At 41.6% G+C, this 15535-nt stretch overlaps 1 protein-coding gene and 1 long non-coding RNA gene across 8 annotated transcripts in view; one reads left to right on the forward strand and one right to left on the reverse strand.

Annotated features, from left to right (window-relative positions):
* The window catches only part of LOC140077198 (uncharacterized), a 74555-nt gene that overhangs the window by 38150 nt on the left and 20870 nt on the right, over positions 1 to 15535 (forward strand). The gene's annotated exons all lie outside the window — the stretch shown is intronic.
* AK1 (adenylate kinase 1) overlaps positions 13952 to 15535 on the reverse strand; it is a 28776-nt gene continuing 27192 nt past the window's right edge. For all 7 annotated transcript variants that reach the window (XM_072124168.1, XM_072124170.1, XM_072124175.1 and 4 more), the window contains 2 exons: positions 15144 to 15335; positions 13952 to 14380 (listed from right to left, as the gene is read on the reverse strand). In XM_072124168.1, the coding sequence (XP_071980269.1) occupies positions 14312 to 14380; positions 15144 to 15335 (261 nt within the window). In that variant the 3' untranslated portion in view covers positions 13952 to 14311. The remainder of the gene's footprint in view (positions 14381 to 15143; positions 15336 to 15535) is intronic.

The raw sequence follows: 15535 nt of genomic DNA on the forward strand, positions 1-15535 counted from the left end.
GTCCAAATAGTTGGCTGCCATGGTGGTTTGCTGTGCCAGGCTGCAAAGAGCCAACCCAGACTGCTATATTATAATTCTATATTCTAATATATTCTAATTCTAATACCAGTTATTGCATGTAAAAGAAATGTAATCCTTTATAACTCAAACATCAGGCCCCAACTAATACAGAAGCCACAGTAAAACAAGGGGAGGGGGGCACCATAAAGTTGCATGCACAACAATTTGCAGTCACCACTAGAGGGAGCTCCTTGCAAATGGAACTCAATGGAAGTGTCACGGGTGGAGTCGCAGGCGCACCCATGCTCCTATCTGTGCCCCGGGCCCTGCCACTGCTTACACCTTTCCTAGATTATGTGTTGGCTCCAGCGGTCCGGTGTGCATGTCCCTGCCTCCTAGGGCACACACGCCCCGGCTTCTGGAGATTTAAAGTGCCTGCGAGCCTCTTCCTGTGTTCCCTGCCGGATCTTCGTGCCTTGTGCCCTAGAGAAAGCTTTGTTCCTATGCCCTGTGCTGTTATTGTGATTCCCTGTTGTGACCTTGGTTCCGTTATTGACTTAGATCCCGTGCTGCCTGTCCTGACCTTCTGCTACGTCCCCGACTCCGATCCTGTGCTCCCTGACCTCTGGCCTGTCCCCGATCCACAATTCTGCTCAACGTCTTTGTACCTCGCCTTGGCCACCCCTACAGGCAAAGTCACACCTGTGGAATGACCTGGTGGTACCACGGCGCAGAAAATACAACCTGCTTTGCGGCAGGCTCTGGTGAAAATAGAGTACCACTTAGACTCCGGTCCCAGGTGTCGGCTTACGTCATTGTTCATGGTGGTCCAGTGGGTCCACTACCCCTGGAGTCTGACAGTAAGGCTACATTCAGATGGCCGTATGGGGGATGTATACACGGCAACGTATAGACTTCCCCCATATGCCGGCAATGGGCGTGCGGCGCCGTATGGAGTGCCCGTGGAAAGTTAGGATATGCCCTATCTTTTCTTGGCATACGGCGCCGTGCGCCATATATCCCTATGGAAAGGGGTGGGGGTGAGCAGCGCCGACGTGTGTCCTCCGTGCTACGGTGCAGCGGGCAAACATATGTCTGAATGCAGCCAATGCTGTATTAAAGGGGGTTTTCCAAGTATAGAGGAGAAGGAATTGAGTGGAGAGGGATGAGGGTTCCAACAGGGTCCCAGACAAGCCTTATCCATTAGACAAGGACTACTTGAAATGTTCCTTTTTTGTTTTTCCTTTCGGTGTATTAAGAGTGACTTATCAATTATCATGTGTGTAACATTATAGAGAAATACTAAGCAGTAGTTGTGAATGCAGATTTCCCCCCTAGCATTATACTATGGGTAGCATGTAATCTGATCCATCAGTAAACTGGTAGTCAATCTCTTCACCCAAAATAGATTTAGCAATAAATTCAGTGTGCAAAAAAAATGATTTGGGGAGGAAAAAATATATTTTTTTTTTGATATATCACACAGTTTGTTAAATTTCCCTACATTATAAATATATGGAAAATCTAATGGAACCACTAAGTAGCGAACGCCACTTTACAACATCGATACCTCATTTGCATTTCCTCCACATTGCATCAAAATTTTACCTTCTAACCATTAAATTGTCTCCATTTAGGGGGCTAAAGGAATATCCCTGTATCCTAGTAATATGTGTGCTATAGAAGCTGCTATGGGGGTTATCTAAGAGAAATTTTACCACTTTTATCATTCTAAAATGTTATCATTATGGGTTAAATACACATTCAGTCAATTACGTGAACGCATGGGTTTTATCTGGACTTTCCCTTAAAGAAGAAGATTGTATGAAGCACTTTACGATCCGTCTCTGTAATGTTATCAGTTTTGGGCTGTGAAGAGGATATCCTGAGTCTATGGTTGAGAAGATACAATGATGGTGTTTATCAAGCAGCGTGGTTCCATCTTTATTCGTGTGTGTCTGCTCATCATCTCGCAGGGTACAGCTGCTGAAAGAATTTCCTGAGCAGATGGCAGTGTCATTATCAGGTAAACAATTTTATATTTAGGGGGAGGAGAAGAGATTTTAGACAATGGTCCCGCTGAATGTCACTGATAATATAATCCTCAGCAAAATAGGAAAACTGGGATCATCCATGAAACCTACTTCCAGGGAAAACGGTCATAAAGAGCACATAATACCATAACACCACATCTATAGCTCTGCTTACTGTCATACTAGTTAAAAAGATTACATTTTGGCTACTTTTATCCACCACTAGGGGGAGCTATAAACCATTTTTTTTGCTTTTAGCCATCATTGCATACTGAGAGCAAATTATTTATTTTTCTATTAATGTGACTATACAATGTGACACATTTTGCATCTACTAAGAACAAAAGAATCAGTTGTGGTGAAATCCATCTGCCTCCCCCTTCTTTATTGTGCCATAGAAAAGTCGGGACAACCCATTACACATAAGATGGTCAGCCAGTCAAACAGATTCAACCAATACTATTCTGAAGTGCACTCCCATTATTATACGTACCTCCCAACCTTCACATCTTTTTGTGGGATCGTCCTGCAAAATGGGTCATAAGTCTGTAGGACTTGTACCATAACATCAACCGTCAGGTTTCAGTGGGACATTCCCGGATCTTGGGGTTTGTCCCACTATCCTGGGTGGTAGGAGGTCGGGACCACAGGGAGGGGGCATTGTACTCAGTGGGGGCAATTAAGGGGATATTTTACATTGTAGGGTTATGGTTAGGGATGTGGCTTAGGGCCTCTTTCCACATACGAGATACTGGAAGATAGCCTTATGCAGTTATACCTAGCAGTGGGTATTCCCTGGATGTTTTGTGAGTATTCCTGGATGCAGCTGTTGTGAGAATTACCTTTATGGACTAATACATACCTACTAATACATACCCGGTGCAGGGTATAAGAATCTAAAAGAGCGGATCCTGCCAGATACATATGGCAGATACAGTATGTTTGGTTTACAATCCTTCATCTTGGTGGTAAATGTCCTTATAAATATAAATTTGGTCATGTAAAGAGACTACGCAGAGGAGTAAAATGATAACTGGTGACGTCTGACCACACTGGAGCAATACTAGAAGATCTATAGGGAGATGGAGATAGGAATAATCCAGAGAATCTGACCTTGGATGGAAGGAAAAGTTCACACAAAGCAACTTTACTTCCCAGGAGGCCATATAAATATCCAGAGCCTGGGATTTGGTACAATGTATCTTGTAAATGCTGAGATCCAAAGTTCTAAATCCAGATGTGAAGAAACTGGGGTTGTCATTAAAATCTAAGTTATGTTGCGTTTATACTGAATAACATATAGTACTCAGATGTAGCAGTGCTGAGATCGGCGCAGCTCACTATTGTGATCACTTTGTCACAATCTGCTGCGTAACAAGAGCCCCACACCTATATGGGGGTCAGAGCTCTGAAAACATAGCTCTGCTTTCTGTCATACTAAGTAAAAAGATTACATTTTGGCTACTTTTACCCACCACTAGGGGGAGCTATAAGTTCTCAGATGTAGCAGTGCTGAGGTCGGCGTAACTCCTTATTGTATTCACTTTGTCACAATCTGTGGTGTAACAAGAGCCCCCCCCCCCCCCGTCTATATAATTAGTGGCATTATATATGGGGGGTTACTTTACAGTGCTTAGTCGTCAAATATACAAGTTACTCACAAATAAGTGGAACAATAAGTCAAATATTAAAAAATAACTACATAATTATTGTTGCTGCATGTGTGCTGCCGTATCTACAACAATATATGATAAACAATACTGTGAACGCCATTATAAAAAAAAAAAATTGGTCAAAACTGATGCTCTCTTAAAAAAATGCAATGAAAAAAGATCAAAACAAATTGTAAGTACCCCAAATTGGAATCCGGAAAGAAGTAACTTGAAGTTGCTGGGTCCCAATATAAAATAGGTATTAGCCCTCAACCCACTATTGTTATACCACTGGTCTCTTTATATGCAGCAGTATCAGGCCCTCTGCTCCCCTTAAGTTTGTATGTTCTCTCCGTGTTTGTGTGGGTTTCCTCCGCATCCTCTGGTTTCCTCCCACACTCCAAAACATACTGGTAGTTTGATTAGATTGTGAGCCCCATTGGGGACAGGGACTGATTTGACAAACTCTGTGCAGCGCTGCGTAATCTGTGTGCGCTATATAAATAAAGGAATTATTATTATTGGAACGTATAAACTAGATTGTAGTGCTACTACCCGCCTTAGGAAAGGTATGAAATGTACTTTCTAGAATTTCCTTTTTATGGAAATTGTCAACCATTTACCTATAAAAAAAAAAAAAATCTCATGTGAAAATAAACAGAGAAGAGTCATATTTGCCTGAGATGAGTCAAGTTTAGAGGCTGCAGGAAGCGTGTCACTTCAGACGCTCTGGTCTTAGGCTCTATAGTACCTAGAAACATGCTCTTGGTACTATCTTTTCAGATTGTATCAGGTTTGTGGTTCTGTGAGCTACAGAATCAGAGATAAATACTGTTAAAACCATAGTTTAACATTTTTATATTTTATTATATCTTCAATAAAACAGTACAAATTATTCACAATCAGAATACATCCGTTATAAAACCTTCTCATATTACCTTTGCATTTCTTTAATAAATTACTTGTTATAACCTTTACATTTCTTTTTTTTTTTTTTAACTGTATTTATTGAATTTCCAATTTTATGAAACACAAAAAAACAAAACAATACAAATGTTGGGTCTAGGACCCATAGGAAAGAGGTGGAGGGAAAGAAAAGGAAAAGTAGGTTATCAGAATGTATTTAGTTCCAGTTATCAGCTTTAGTCCTCTCTTGCCAGTGGTAGAGTCCTTATTCAATTTGGAGGTCCAAAATTATACGGTATAGGCTGGCATATTAACGTCCTCACAAAAATAGTTATATCCTGTTCTGGGGGGAAACAGATGGGGAAGGGGGAGGTGGGAAAGAACCTTTACATCTCTATAATCAGTTACTTATTCCCTTAAAGCCAACCCCTCCAACCCCCCCCCCCTTGACTTGACTCATCTCAGTCAAAAATTACTCTTCTCTGCTCATTTTCACACAACTTTGAAGGTGATTTTTTTTAAATAATCAAGATTACACATATTTATAAAATTGTTCCGGTTGGCGCACTTATTTAGAAGAATTAATGAGTATTTTCTAGTGTCGCTGGTATCTAAGAATGGTGACCTGCACCCAAACTACCAAGTGGCTACCAAAAGGAACCACGTCAAAAAAACAGAAAAATATAGTTCAGATACCTGCGCCACAAAAGATATACGAGAAACACCGGTAAATCGCATAGGGCTACAATGCTATAATGCCAGTAAATCGCATAGGGTTACAATATTACAGTGCCAATATCACTCACCATACTCCAACTAGGTAGTGAAGATACATCAAAAACCTGTCTACTGATATGTGTCAAAGCAGGGTATTGTGTGCATTGATGTCAGTGAGATATGGTACCTGTATTTGTGGCTGCGACCGGCTGTTCGACCAGTTTGCAGTAGGCTGTGCGCGATCTTGAAGTTAACAGTCGGGTAGTTCCTGGGTATATCTTCGTATATTACCGGATTTGAAGAGATGGTTCACTGGTATCCGAGCTTGTAGATGGTCAATACACGTGGAGGAAAGCCCCGGCCGGTGGCTATACCTCCAAACACAGTCCCGGATATTGCCTTGTGGTGACGTCACCGAACTACGGCAAGTCCAGAAGGACACAATTCCAACGCGTTTCGGAGGCGATTACTTAATTTATTTAATTCATTATTAAGATTACACTTAAAAGATGGAGGAGAAAGGACATAACATGCCCTACCTGATGGGACTAGTAAAAAAAAATAAAAAATCATATAAAAACTGTAACAAAATAGCATTCGGCTATATTCACACTGCCGTTGCCCGCCCGTACCGTAGCGGGCAACGGCAGTGTACGGGGAGAGGAGGAGGAGGTGAGCGCAGCTCACCCCCGCCCCTCTCCATAGGAAGTAATGGTGCACGGCGCCGTATTACTTCAAAAGATAGGACAGGTCCTATCTTTTTCCGGGTACGGAGCGGTACTGCACCGTACCGCTCCCGTAGGGCGCCGTGCGCTCATTGACGTCTATGGAGGACGTATATCGGCCGTACAACATATTTAATACAAAATGTAATACATTATTTGTGCCAGTATAAAGTACACATAAACCCCTGGTCTTCCTGCAGCAATATCAACAGAATCAGAGAAAAATTATGGCACTACATCATTATCACCTGTCCATAGATTAGGTAAAAACTTTTTTGTTGTGGTCTGAGAGATCATAAGAACGAGGGTCCCATTCCTCATGTGAATGCAGTGGCTGGTGGATCATTGAATATCTATGGGATTTCCTATGGAAAGGGGATAACTTTAAAACTTAAAACCTACCAGACAAATTATAGTTATTGAAATGTAACCCCAAAAAGTTAAAGTTATGTTGCTGCAGAACTTATTTTCACACTTCATCCAGCTCAAAGTTTAGTCTACCGGACTGTAAAATAATCTAAATCTAATAATAATAAAAGAAACCCAAACAATATTTTGTATATTTTCTTTTGCCTCTCTTTTTGCAACAAGACAAAAAGAATGACTTCATACATGAGACGCCGCAGGGGGGGGGGGGGGTCTGGGGGGGCGGGTTCACACGTCTCTCAGATGAAAAGTCTTATTTCACCCAAACTAAATTTACCCACAATGTAAACAGTTCCCTAAACAATATCACACGTCGCAAACAATAGCAGGTGACGCGCAACAAGGGAGGGACTGCGCCCGAGATGTAGAGATCGCCACATATCTACAAAATGAGCTCACTACACGAGCCGCGCGCCCCCTTAGCCCTGCCATCGGGGTGTTTTGGAGTGGTTTGGGAGACATTGCTGGTCTGAAAATGCTCCCTGCAGGAAACGGAGAGACAGATATTTTTGGGATATAATTGTGCAAGTAACGCACAATAGGAATAAATGGCAGGGGGCATTTCCCGTCTGTCACCCAACATATGACTGGCGACAGTAAAGGGTCAGGAAGTGCCCTGTCTGCGTCCCTTATAACTGCGACCTATCCAAATAAGTCAAGAGACACCGTGTCACAAGGAGAGGGGAGGGGGGCAACAGCACATGGCTGCGGCGATATACGTGAAAACACAGGCGATGGGAAATACGTCATATACAGGCACGAGACAGCGGACTAATCCATGCCAGGCAGGGCACACTGTGCTTACAGTACATGGTGGGGAAGATGGTGATGGATTTATTCACAGGGACAAGACAATGGCTCCAAAAGTCAACAATTATGACACCGAGCAGATCCTTCATCCTTCCGCATTAACCCACGCAATGCTTGGCGCCCTCTGATCAAGGGGGGCACGCAGTGACTTTGTCAGGATGCCGGCGCAATTTAAAGCAGGAAAAAAACTTATTTCTCTGCCTTTCAATGTTTTTGGGAACCCACTCCTCAAATATAATTTTCGCCTGCTTATAGAGTCATCCATTGTAGCCACACATGATAAGGTGGGCATCGTAGACTGGCACTCATTGGAGACATGGCAATAGATAGGGTTGTTAGCATATGTTGATATTAGGAGAAGTCACTTTCTCATCATTTCAGCATCTCTGCTTGCTGGCACTAAATTGACCACACAAATTTAGAGGGTGAAAACATGCCTTGGCTTATAGTATAAGTGAATTCACCCACCTGAGCAGTGGATCTCGGGGCGATCCTTGGCCTCTGTGGTTCATTGTCAGGGCTCGGTGGACGGCCATGTCTTAGTAGTTGTGGCATAACATATTTCCGTGAAATGTCGAGAGCTGAGGCTATAATATAATCTAACCATGAAATACAACTTTATTACAGAGCTGTCTGGTTTCTTGATTTTCATTATGTTGAGTACATACGTACAACACACCGCTCAGTTTTTATTCTGAAAAAGTGTATTTTCTATGGGGCCACATCGGAAGAAGTTTGCAGGACCTAGGGCCCGTTTTGCGCCGACGCTGGCCTATTCTATCACAACTCAGCCCCGGCACTAACACTGATCTTTAACACCTTAGGGTGCTGTCACACGCTTGCGTTCTTGGACCGTTCTTGGTGCGTTTTATAAAGCATGTGTTTTGTATGGATACCATGCATTTGGCTGGTACAAACCTGTTCATCTTCATTTCTAGAAGTGTAAGCAGCTGTGAAACTTAAAAAAAACCCCAGCCAAATGCATGGTAAACATACAGAAACGCCTGCATTTAAAAAACGGTCCAAGAACACCCCGTGTGGCAGCACCCTTAGACACGGCCACCCCACTGCAACGATCACAGGGTCCCAATGGTGAAGGGCTACCTTTGCTAACTATCTATTAAGTCAGAGCAGTAGTGCAGTGCATTATACATGAGATCACAAGATCTTATGTGAGCGTCCCCTTGTGGGACAATGTAGTCTGTAAATTTTTTTTTTTAATTCTAAAAATATATATATATATTGTGTGTGTGTGTGTGTATGTATATATATATATATATATAGTAAACAATAGTCTAAAAGAAAGTTACAAATAATACCAAAACACACAAAAATTGTCACACACATTTGACATCCCCACAACCGTACCAACCCAGGCTACAAAACTATAATAGTATTTAGCCCATTACAACAACAAAAAAGTTAAATAAATAAACGGTGCTCGAATTTACATTTTCCAATCATCCATCACACAAAAAAACTATATTAATTGCAATCAAAAAACTTCATGAACCTCAAGGGTGCACAAATAAAATCTACAGGTCTTTTCACAATAAATGACCTCGCACCGCAACATTGTCTAAAAATTCTAAAGCTCTGGCACTTGGAAGGTGGTGGTGCAAAAAGTTTGTTTTTCCCCAAAACTATTTCATTTTGAAAAGGAAAGTAATATTTTTTAATTAAAAATAAATAAAAATCTGGTATCGCTGTGTGTGTATTGATCCAGAGATTTTTTTTATTTTAGTTAGGTTTGACAATAAAGGTAGAATATTTTTCTTAGAAAATTATTTTTTTTTTTTTTGCATTTGCGTTTTTTCTTTTATTTTTAATACTGCTCATAGTGGTATGTAGAGTTGTCTTGGGGGTACAGACAGAAAAGTTTTTCTAATTTAACATACATTATGGATAGGCTGTGTTCTCTGGTGACAACCAGATTGTCTTTGTGTAAAAAACTTTTAACCATCTGCTTCCATGTAGAATTATGTTGTGAGTGGTGAACATATGATAATATGATTGTGTGACCACCGATCACATATAGTAAAGGATTATAACACAGTTCCCCTAGTGGCCAAACTAACAAATAACAGAACTTTTGAGCTTCTTAGTTTGCTGACTGAAGTTTATCTAAACTTATACGTTAAAGCAATCTTCAGACCTATTTTTGTTTTATTTACCGTCTTGGAGAAGACAAATTACTTCCAGCTTTTGTTCTCAGTGTTAAAGACCATTTGTCCCAAAATCTGTATCTATAGAAATCCATATTATTATTAAGCCTGCATTGGAGTGATTGCTATATCCCCCATGAACCAGAAGGCTCTGGATGAGCACTTTTATGCTTTGGAGCAAAGCCAATGGGAGAGTTATATCTTGAGTGAAAACAGTTATGTTGCAGTCTGTTTACTTATCATGTCATACTTTTATCATGTTTTACATAAACTTTTGGTAAATCTGGTGTCCCTGACAAACCATGTAAAGGGTAACATAGTCACCTAGACAGAGGAGACGAGCTGAATAGATAGCCATGTTCTGAGCAAAGCTTCACCTTTTAGAAGTAGCTTCCACTAAGATGTATATGCTATTAGTATTGACTATAGGTAATGGAGGCACTAACTTCTGTACTGCGACATCACTGTGTGTATTATCCCTGTACTTTGACATTGCTGTGTGCATTGCCCCTGTACTGTGACATCACTGTGTGCATTGCCCCTGTACTGTGACATCACTGTGTGTAAAATTCCAGTATGGTGAAATCTCTTTGTGTTTAATTCCTGCATTGTGACATCACTGTCTGTATTTTTCTTAATGTACTGTGACATCACTGTGTGTATTATCCTTGTACTGTGACATCACTGTGTGTATTATCCTTGTACTGTGACATCACTGTGTGTATTATCCCTGTACTGTGACATCACTGTGTGTATTATCCCTGTACTGTGACATCAATGTGTGTATTATCCCTGTACTGTGACATCACTGTGTGTATTATCCCTGTACTGTGACATCAATGTGTGTATTATCCCTGTACTGTGACATCACTGTGTGTATTATCCCTGTACTGTGACATCACTGTGTGTATTATCCCTGCACTGTGACATCACTGTGTGTATTATCTCTGTACTGTGACATCACTGTGTGTATTATCCCTGTACTGTGACATCACTGTGTGTATTATCCCTGTACTGTGACATCACTGTGTGTATTATCCCTGAACTATGACATCACTGTGTGTATTATCCCTGTACTGTGACATCACTGTGTAGTATCCCTGTACTGTGACATCACTGTGTGTTTTATCCCTGTACTGTGACATCACTGTGTGTATTATCCCTGTACTGTGACATCACTGTGTGTATTATCCCTGCACTGTGACATCACTGTGTGTATTATCTCTGTACTGTGACATCACTGTGTGTATTATCCCTGTACTGTTACATCAATGTGTGTATTATCCCTGTACTGTGACATCACTGTGTGTATTATCCCTGTACTGTGACATCACTGTGTGTATTATTCTGAGAATAAGGAAAATTAAAGCCTGGGTGCAGTCTTTGTTACCCGTTTTGCCCCTGTGTTACATGTGTTACATCTCTGCTTTTGCTGATTAGATTTTAATGTTATCAGGATTACATATTTAATGTATAGGGAACATTAGTTTCACCTCTGTTAACCCTTCACATGATGTCTGTATAAGTGGATTATGCAGTAATATTAGATTCATTTAGCCGGGCTCTGCACATTTGTCAAAGTGACTTGTCTTTTCCAGATGAAGGTAATTTATGTGTGTTGTCATGTCTAATCTTCAGGTCGGTGGTGGCACAGAACAGATAGAGGAATCCCATGTTCTTCCCTCGTTTTTTGCTACCTTGTATTGAGCCGCTCTATCAAACTGTCATACCCCATGTATCCACAGAGCTGACAGATGGCATTCTGGGACATGTGGTACACATCATAGGGATGGAATGATATTGTCAGTGATATGATCAGTCACTTTGAATCAATGTTTGGTGAGCTGTGAGGGGTTAATGCCTACTGATCGTACTGTAAGCGGCTTATAAGGATTTGGCTGCGTTATTGCTTTTGTAATATAAATATTATTTATTATTATTGTATTATTTATATATATCCCATAGAGAGCAGTATTTCTTGAGTTGCTTGAACATGTGGTTTTAAGATTTCCTCTTTTGCCTGTCCCCTATGCTTTACACTGCAGCTTTCCTTTTCTAGATTGACTTCATTGTTGCATATTTTAATATATTTAATCCAGTATTAATCCTGTATAGTCTATGTAGACAGCCCATGGTACTGTTGTTTGTGGACCGGCTCCTTTAAGCAGCCCATAGTTCTGTCTCGGGACCACCCACATCGGATCTCCAGATACTGTATTAGAGACTAATGATACATTTATGATGAATTTACCATGGAACCATTTAACCCCGGAGCAATGACCTGCAAACATCTGCACTTCTTCTCCTCATAGGGAAATGATTTGTGCTGAGCGTGCAGCTTTCACATCTTGTCCTAGAGTTCACAGTTTCGATTCATTTTGTATATTTTATTAGGTTTTTTGTCATAAAGGGGTGTAGAGGAAGTAGTTGCACTTTGATCGCAGTGATTTAGGTGGTCCTAAAGGTCCCTATGGCACATAATCTGTGCACTTGGGTATAAAAACCTCACATTGTGTTTTTACTTCACAACTGCTTAATTACATTAGTTAGAGGCTTAAAGGGCTTGTCCAGAATCTTATATTGCTGGTGTATATCCAGGATAGTACATAAATATTTAAAGGTTGAGTGCTGATACCCAACCTCTACAATGTCTAGGTGTGGCACAGTGGCCATACCCTGTTACTGCAGAAACAGCTTCCATTTATTTCAGTAAGAGCTGAGCCTGCAGTTACGCAGCATGGCCACTACACATAATTTGGTGGTATCTATCAGAGTGTTCTGTTCTTGCTTATATCGATTCTGTAAGTGGCTGATAGGGATCGTTATACTGCACACATTTTGTAATACATTTTCCCTAGGGAGCAGTATCAGTTTACATTGATGTTTGTACATGTGGGTGTCATGTGTGCTGAACCTCAATAGCTGATCAGTGCACAGGCAGAGTATTTATGGCCTGTGCTGAGGATATAAATCCTGGACCACCCCTCCAAGCTGGCCATACATATTAGAGGAATGTAATATGCATGGATCACGGTCGTGGCACCCGCTCTGCATGAATCTGGTGCCCCCTGCACTGCCCCGACAGAGTGCACCAACTATTTTTGGTGCATCTTTAACATGGGGAGTGCAACACAATTCTGTTAACTCTGCGTGATGAATGTGTCCTAAGGTCCGACTGTGCCCCGGAACACCCCTTCATACGCAGAAATTTGTGTTGCGTCTGGTATAGTGCAACCGAGACATAATTGAGTTGCTTGAGACACACATGTGGCTCTAAAACTTATTAAATACCAAGTATTCTGCATTAGAAAGAATGTACAAAATCCAACAGAAAACTGGTGCAGGGGCTTTAGTAATTGTGGCCCATAGTGTCTCTACAGGTTTGTGTTATGGCTTCATATGCTAGTGCTGCCATATGGTGCTTCAGTGAGTCACTGTAGCTCCCATATACAACCATAAAGTTATCCTCCATCTATTTCTCTGTGAACCCTATGGCACATGGCGGTACGTGTCCTAGTGGATACACAGCTGAATTATTAATCCATTCTACTGTCATATTCTGCTTCTTTAAAGCCAAAAAATAAACTTCACTAAAATGTTTGCCTAAAATTAAACTGATATTGATGACTTATCCTTAGATCAGAGAATCTTACTGATGAATGCTGCAGTCTCTTTACTCCTTACCAAGTACTATGCCGTATATTGTACAGTGGCTGTGCTTGGTATTGCAGCTCAGCCCCGTTCCCTTGACTAGGACTATGCCGCAACCGACCAATGGATGTGATGATTGATGGGGACGCCACACGTCTTATGTTGACGACCTTTCTTAAATTCAATATTTTTTATTTCTGAAACAAAACCTATATAAGGATCCATCCCTCGCATTTTTCATGTTGTGTGTCTCCTGGAGAGGTCACATCATCTCCTTTCCTGGCATATATCAGGGCGGGTGACACAAAGGACAAGGCTGGCAGCCCCTGAAGGTTGAAGGACTTAGCACCTAACTAATGAATATGAGCAGATTTCACCAAAAACAACAATATGTGACCTCGGGCAGTTAAGAGGTTAAGTATCTCTTCCTTTCTGAACATTCCGATGAAATTATTGTATGGTTACTTTGTATCACTTTCTGCTGAAATAATAAGTGACAAATGCATCATTTCATGTTGGGACACCTCCCAGAAGACAATGTGGTATCCGGTCTAGCACTCTTCCTCTCTGCCGCAGCCCCCCACTAGCCTGTCCCTTCATATCAAGGTCAAAGGTGACGTTCCAGCTTTCTACAAGGAGATAGAAGGCTTCCAAGAGGAAATTGCCTTAAACGCTAACTTCAGCTTAACCCCTTGGTGAGACTCTTATGATGGTGTCACTTAGAGCGGGGCCACGCGAGTGATAGGCAGTCATGGGGAGCCGTGGAGGTGACGCATATTTTAAACAAGCTTTTCCTGTACTGGAAAGGAATGTCTCCAGCCGGAGAGAGTGGAAAAGTGCAGGAATAACCGGAGCCAAGGCAAAGGGACCTGCAATGTTTCCTTGAAGTCGTTTACTGCTCAGGAAAACAGGAAGAGAGTGAGGATATCAACAGACAGAAGGGGATCGGGGTTGCAGAGCGCACCTTCCTACGGGAAGAAGGGCGAATTCTTTCAAGTCTCTGGACAGGACCGTATGACGTGTGAGACCAGCGATTGGCAAGCAGAGCGACATTGACCTGGTCCAATGTTCAAACAATCCGGGCTAAGTTTGTTCTTGTTTGTTTATGGATGATCTGTATTTTTTTTTTTGGGATGGTGTGGGGGGGATCAGAGAATAAGGCAAAAGAATGTTGTGTACAGAGAAGAATAAGGCATAATTTGTGTTTTTTTGTTCGCCTTCGCTGTTTATTTAAGGGCGTCAAGGGCTTCGCTGACTTGTTTGAAGACGTCGTCTACTGATCCTTCTGCGTTGATCTGTTGACAAGATAAACCAAACATTAATTCTGGTGATTCAAATGCAGCCGCAATAACTAAGACAGCCTTTTGGACAAGTGTGGCGCTGTTGCTACAAAATAGCCGCAATGTTTCACTTCATACATATTGCTCAGTAAGGCCGCATTCACCTAGTGAGTTTTGAGAGGCTTCCCCCATGACCACATGTTGAGGTAGCATTAGGTTTCCATCACGATTTAGCAAAACGCATCGCATGAATGTGGCCTAAAGCTGGAAATAAAAACCGTGACCATGGTCTGCTGCATAGAGATGAATGGAGATTAGTTGCAATGCCGGTGCAAACCATGATCAGGCGCGGCACTGTTTTTGGAAGAAAGCAGCCATTTTTACCAGGAGCTATTAAATAGGAGCTAAGCTGCAGTTATCCACTCCTGCCACTTCAGAGAAAGTGGAGCTGTTCTTATGAATAGGTAATCAATATGAATTAATCATATAAGGATGATCGTCGGAGACTAGGAACCCTCAAACAGATGCTGAATCACATTATGAAGATATCCCCCTTTTAAGGTTGTTCTTTCATTATACACTATGGAAAATCAGCTTTCTCTGCAATAAAGTGTTATTAATAAGATCAGAAGAATTGCAATATCCTAGAGCCGGATTCCCGGGTTTGGACTCCAGCTCTATGTTGGATCCCTCTACTTGGGTGGGATATACTGCAATTGTGGATTGTGCATTTACAGGCTATATATAAGTGTGTGATTTTTTTTTCCGGACACCATACCTTTCTCACGATGCCTCTGCTCTCGTACAGGGCAATGACGGGTTCTGTGGCTTTGTAATAGGTTTCCAGTCTCTTCTTAATGGTGGCTTCATTGTCATCAGCGCGGCCGCTGGTCTCTCCGCGTTTCAACAATCGTTTCACCATTGTGTCAGAGCCGGCGTCAATGTACAGCAGCAGTGATGGGGGAGCAATCTACAATAACAAGAGAAAACAAGTGGGATGATGGTAAGATGCAGACAAGACATGAATGATAGCAAGCAAGGAGTTATTAATAGGATTATGTCAATGTATGGAATAAAGCATGAGGGGGTCAATGATCTGAGGAATGGCCATAGGGTCCTGGGTTCAAGTCCCATCCAGGTCTACATCTGCAAAGAGTTTGTATGTTCTCT

The sequence above is a fragment of the Engystomops pustulosus genome, chromosome 9 (genome assembly GCF_040894005.1).
Source record: "Engystomops pustulosus chromosome 9, aEngPut4.maternal, whole genome shotgun sequence".
NCBI lineage: Eukaryota > Metazoa > Chordata > Amphibia > Anura > Leptodactylidae > Engystomops > Engystomops pustulosus.